The sequence below is a fragment of the Danio aesculapii genome, chromosome 15, assembly GCF_903798145.1.
Source record: "Danio aesculapii chromosome 15, fDanAes4.1, whole genome shotgun sequence".
NCBI classification, from domain to species: Eukaryota; Metazoa; Chordata; class Actinopteri; order Cypriniformes; family Danionidae; genus Danio; species Danio aesculapii.
This window is the reverse complement of record NC_079449.1, coordinates 48,082,805-48,088,804: the sequence shown is the minus strand read 5'-3', so window position 1 is coordinate 48,088,804 and position 6,000 is coordinate 48,082,805. Positions and strand designations below refer to the sequence as shown.

At 44.6% G+C, this 6,000-nt stretch overlaps 1 protein-coding gene across 5 annotated transcripts; it reads right to left on the bottom strand.

The window, feature by feature from the left end:
- Positions 1-764: 764 nt before the first annotated feature.
- On the bottom strand, positions 765-5,989 carry LOC130242121 (V-set and transmembrane domain-containing protein 5). 5 transcript variants are annotated; one of them, XM_056474136.1, is made up of 5 exons: positions 5,778-5,987; positions 3,681-4,004; positions 3,042-3,185; positions 2,188-2,214; positions 765-1,854 (listed from the first exon to the last, which is right to left on the bottom strand). In XM_056474136.1, the coding sequence occupies exons 1-5, from the start codon at positions 5,839-5,841 to the stop codon at positions 1,850-1,852; spliced, it is 564 nt and encodes a 187-aa protein (XP_056330111.1). In that variant the 5' UTR covers positions 5,842-5,987; the 3' UTR covers positions 765-1,849. The 5 variants fall into 5 exon arrangements, with proteins under 5 accessions (XP_056330111.1, XP_056330115.1, XP_056330112.1 ...); XM_056474138.1 differs by lacking the exon at positions 765-1,854 and adding an exon at positions 2,633-2,875 and having other exon boundaries at positions 2,176-2,214; XM_056474140.1 differs by lacking the exon at positions 3,042-3,185 and having other exon boundaries at positions 5,778-5,989.
- Between the last annotated feature and the right edge of the window lie 11 nt (positions 5,990-6,000).

The following is a 6,000-nucleotide window of genomic DNA, read 5'->3' as shown; positions in this document are numbered from 1 at the left end:
ATCTTTATCTTGGGTTAATTATGGATGAAATCTGATCATTTTACAGATAGAAATAACACAAAAGTAAATGAGTAACCCATTTGGTCACTATTTTTAAAGTGACAAGCGATTGAAGTATATCACTGTTAAAAGTACCAATAAACACTGTGAATGTAGAGTTGATGGAGACTTTAAACAGCCTGCAGAGAAACACACGTCCTTTACTCTGTACATCTGCAAGTGAACAAGTTAAACAATTGAAGAGATCTGGGGGTATTCCAGAAAGCAGGTTATGTGACATACTGGGTAAGTTGGAGAGTAAGATAACCTCAGCTTTGGTTCCAAAATCGGAGGTAACTTCTGCGCTATGTTAAGTAGCAACCTACTCTCCGAGGATAAGCTGTTCGGGAGCAGGTTATGTTCCAGAGATTGTCTGTTTCAGAGGGTTTACTGAGCATTGCGTGCTCTTTTGATGAGAATATTTATATACGTAGAAGCACAGATATACAAGTTTTTTTTCATTGTTAGAGGGTTATAAGTGCATACTTTTCATAACCAAATGTATATCTGAATGAATGATGTCGCTTTTCTAAATAATCCTTTATGTATTTAACAAACCTTTTGAAATCAAACGAGGCAACCCCCAAATCTCTGTGGTCTGCGCTTACCATAGAGAACATTCAGTGCAGCTCTTTGTATTCGCGTCAGGGTATTTCAGGCAACTGTACAGTGTGGCGATAGGACCATGTGTTAACGATGGTGAAATGAAGCTTTCTGAACCAGTGTAGCGCTCGATTCAACTGTATTGAAAAAGGTTCATTACTGGAAGCTTTCTAAATCAGAGCTGGATGAGGACCTCTGCTGGTTAGAGTGTGGGAAAGCACTGTGTTGTAATAATGTCAAATGTTTACAACTGACCAACTCATTCATGTAATACAACAACAGTAATATAAACAAGTAACTAAAGTACTGTAGTTTTTACACAAGGTATATTACATTACACAATTGATTACTGTAGTAAAATACAAGGTATTCAAAAGCATTTACATCTTATTCCAACTAGTCCTTCACTCACTCGTTCCAAGCGTGGATCGAACCAGCGTCTCCTGCATGGGAGGCGAATGCTCTGAGGAGGCTGTGTGAGTGAAGTTTTCGGCCTGTGCTCGCCAGCTGGTCTCCGTTAACCACTCTACTACGATATGCAGTGGTTTTCTTTAAATATAGTTGTAAAACAATACGCTAATACACTTTAGTATGCTTCAACGTTTTTACTATAAATTACTGTTGTATTTTAGTTTAATTTCTGGTGTGGGACCGGTGCAGTGCTTTGAAACAGTAGAAATGTATGTAATCGACGCCTAATGTCTCACTACACTTTACTAACCCATGGGGGTGTTTAAACCTTTGAATCAAAATTCGAAGCAGTCACGTGGGTATAGGCGAAAATGAAGCTTCAGACGTCACTGATCAACGAATCACGCTCCGGTACGCTGCTTCACCGCGAGATGGATCGTGTTTTTTATACATGCTTCGAAGCCTCTGCGCACAACGTCACATCACTAGTAGATTTTAACAAACTCTTACCAGCTGTTCTGGAACCGACATACTCGCGGTAAGCAGGTTTTGGGTTAATTAACCGAGAGTTCAGGGTTTAGCTGATGGTCGGTTAACCCAGCTTTCTGGAATACCCGCTGCTAATATTGCTCCCCGACACACACATGTAATATGAGCATCAGCAGAATAAATGATTAGAGGAAACACATTTACAGTGTTCACAACATCTACACAAGAAGATGTTTCATGTGCTTCAGCTCAGTCTGATCACTTCATCCTGTCTCTGACACACACTCTGGGCAGTATCACACACTCCTCACATTTACATTTAGTCATTTAGCAGACGCTTTTATCCAAAGCGACTTACAAATGAGGACAAGGAAGCAATTTACACAACTATAAGAGCAGCAGTGAACAAGCGCTATAGACAAGTTTCAGGTGTGTAAAGCCTAAGAAGCAAAGCATTAGTAAAAAATGTTTTTTTTTTTTTTGAGAGAGAGAGAGAGAGGGGGGGGGGGCACAGTTAGTGGTATAGCCAGAGAGGCAATTGCAGATTAGGAAGGAAAGTGGAGACTAAACAGTTGCGTTTTTAGTCGTTTCTTGAAGACAGCAAGTGACTCGGCTGTTCTGACTCTGACTCTGCTGTTCCTCACAGCGGCTGCAGCTCCGTCTCGCTGTGCTCTGTGTAAAACACACACACACACACACACACACATGCAGAAGATGGTCAGTGTTTATATGCGTCAAACAGCTGTTAGCAGCACAGATGTGAAGGACGCCTCATGTGTCCTCAGTCAGATCTGCTCAGTGTTTCATTAACTGAAATATTATAGATATTTATACAGTTGAGGGCAAAAATATTCACCCTCCCATGAAATATATATATTAAAATAAAACGTGATATTTAATGGAGCAAATTCTCACAGTAAATTCTCACTTCCCTGACTCGCTCCTCCAAAACACCCCTGAGTGCTCAATAATGTTTAGTCTGGGTACTGTGCAGGCCATGGGACATGTTTAACTTCACTGTCATGTTCATCACACCACTCTGTCTCCAGTCCTGCTGTGTGTATCGCTGCATTATCATCCTGATACTCACCACCGCCTTCAGGATATAATGTTTGACCCATTGGGTCACATGGTCTTCCATAATGGTTGGGTTGTCCTTGACAAGGGTTGCGGCTCTTGATCATCACACACACCTGCTGTCTCGCTCACAGACACACAGCAGCACTCTGTCCTCTTCTGAACTCTGCTGTGTCCCCATAATGCAGTGTTGTGTGCAATATTAAAGCAGAACTGTGCTGTTCCTCTGCTGATCAAGCCTTCACACTCTGATCATCTGCTGGATGAAGATCAGTGAAGAGTGACCAGCAGGAGGAGACATGCAGACAGAGCACCTACAGCACTACACTGACCACAGCTGCAGTTGGTCTACAATACACACTGAAATAAGTCTGATACTGCAGACGCTGATGATGAACGCCTGCAGCTCAGTGTTCTGTTACCTGCTGAGCACCTGCTGCTCCTCCAGGCTGTGATGAAGCTGTGGAGTTTGTTCAGGAGCCACACACACAGCATCAGAAGAACCGCCAGAGTCCCCAACACCAGCACAAACACTAGCAGGAACTGTGTGTCCTCATACAGCACCTCTGAAACACACCGATGGAGGAGTGTGTGTTACACACCTGAGGGCCGCTGTAGTTCAACATTACAGTTCAATTCTTCATGCCCTTCACCTGCTAACTTCAGATGAGCGTCATTAATTACGTCACACAAGTGTCCACTACTGGCGGAACAAGGTTTCAGTGGAGCGCCCTAAACCCTTGAGCACTTGGGAACTACACTGGCTGCGTTCCAGTCCACACACACTCGTGAACTTCAATAGTATCTTGATGCAGCTTGATGCAGACTGCATATCTCACAGATGCAATGTCAGACTCAATGGAGGTAGTGGCGTCACTGCGAGGGGTGGGGTTAGGGGCGGGGTTAGGTGTGCGCATTAAAAGCATTGCATGCACCCCTCTCCAGAAGTTAGCAAGTGAAGGGCATTTAGTATTGGACTGGAATGAGCCCTCGATCACGTTACACAAGGGCCCACTACTAGCAGAGCATCTGAATGTGTTTTAATAGACTGTAATACTGACCTCTGACGCTTAGCATCAGCTCCGCGTCTCTGGATCCACCGTTCTCCTCCGTCACAGTGAGTCTGTAGCATCCGGAGTCCTGCAGACGCAGTCGGGTCAGCGTCAGGGATCCGTTGCGGTGTGTCTGCACTCGACCCGCGTACATCTGAGAGACGTTTGCAGCTCCGCCGAGGATCCAGACGGCCACCGGGAGATGCTGGAGCTGGGCTGAACTGAAGCTCCATCTGACCACTGCAGACCCCGAGACGGACACCGAGAACAGAGCAGATCCCTGAAGCGGTGCGGTCACCGAGGTCTGCTCCAGATGAACACTGACCGACTGAGCTGAGGAAACACACATGACCAGACGCCGGATGATGACCAGACTGATCTTTCCAAATGCATTGGCAAACTTTCTCAGCTCGGAAGTGTGGACAACTACATATTTACACACAGTTGAAGCCAAAATGGGGCGTCACGGTGGCGCAGTGGGTAGCACGATCGCCTCACACTAAGAAGGTCGCTGGTTTGAGTCCCGGCTGGGTCAGTTGGTGTTTCTGTGTGGAGTTTGCATGTTCTCCTCGTGTTGGTGTGGGTTTCCTCCGGGTGCTCCGGTTTCCCCCACAGTCCAAACACATGTGCTATAGGGGAATTGATCAACTAAATTGTCCATAAAGTATGAGTGTGAATGTGGGAGTGTATGGGTGTTTCCCAGTGATGGGTTGCAGCTGGAAGGGCATCCGCTGTGTAAAACACATGCTAGATAAGTTAGCGGTTCATTCCGCTGTGGCGACCCCTGATTAATAAAAGGACTAAGCTGAAAATTAATGAACAACAGTCCACAAATAGACAATAGAGCAGCTTAAATATCAGTCTCTTAAAAGCACAGCCAGTGTTCAGCCTTGTGCTGTAATCCAAGTAGGTATGGCTGCAGCCCGGAGACCTCCAAGTGTGTTGTGTTAATATTGCAGATATTAATAACACACATCAGGTCACTGTGAGGGTGGGGTAGGTGTAGGCATTCATAAAGCACTATATTGGACTCTGTGTCATGTTTAACACATTAAATTAATAAAATTCCAGGTCTGACAGCCCACTTGCAGCTCAAGTCCCGCCCACTTCAGCTGGCTCCGACCTCTGTTTATAGCAGGGGTGGGGATTCTATGGCTCGGGAGCCACATGTGGCTCTTTGACCAAAAATAAATGGCTCTCCAGCTGTCTCTCTTCAAGAAAACATGAAAACTGTCTCTAAAAATCAGTTTCCTTCTGAAAATACAACTAAAATGACCTTTTATTGTATATTTTACAGCAAAATAATAAGATTTAAAGGACGTTTCAACCAATGCGTGTGCTGCGCTGTGGACTAATGTGAATCGCCACACTGATAAAGGGCATGCTGTTTACATTTCGATGGTAACCTTGTGCTATAAAATTCAATCAGTGGTGAAAAGAAAGACATTCTATATATTGTGCTTTATTAATAGATGGACTTGCTCAACATGTGATGCTTCATATATATATATATATACACAGCCCTCTTTAAAAAGGCATATGGCTCTTTGCTGACCCCTGGTTTATAGCCTTCTCCTGTTATCTGCCTCTTATTACAGGTGAAATGGTTTCACAGCCCAGTCCTGTACCTGCTGATTTACAAAGCAAACCCTGCGCTGAAACAACATGGTGATACATGAATTAGCCTGGAGCCGGTGTCAGGAGAGAGAAATGCGTCCAGAAACAGGTTAGTCCAGACCGACTCCTCTGTGTTGAACAGCTGTATTTATATGTTTAGGGATCAAGATTAAGAAAATGCCAGCAGGAGCAGCATCTAGACGGCTTACATGATGAGAAAATATCCTCGCAGCAGCTTTACATGCTTGTTATTTAACAACATTAGAGCAACTGGTGGAGAAATGAGAGATGCCACTGAGAGAACGGACAGCACCAACACACTATAATCACAGTACTGTCTTTCCTAATGTGTATTCCTAACCTTTATTCTTCAGAAATCATCACATACACCAATGAGGACACTACATTGATCTCCTTTATACCTGTGATGGAAGTCAGTGGTATTGGCTATGATTACAAACCCACAGGAGCAGACGGACGAGTACTTACTGTAGAGCAGGAGACAGGAGATGAGGAAGAGCGTGTGTGTGTTGTGCATCCATGCGGCCCTCATTAGAGATCCTCCATACAGTCACACACACTGAACATGTGAGTGTTTTACAGCAGACTCATGACTCGGGGCTTTCACCTTTCTCCATTACTGCGCTCTCTCTCTCTCTCTCTCTCTCTCTCTCTCTCTCTCTCTCTCTCTCCCGCTGTCAGATCTGTTCAT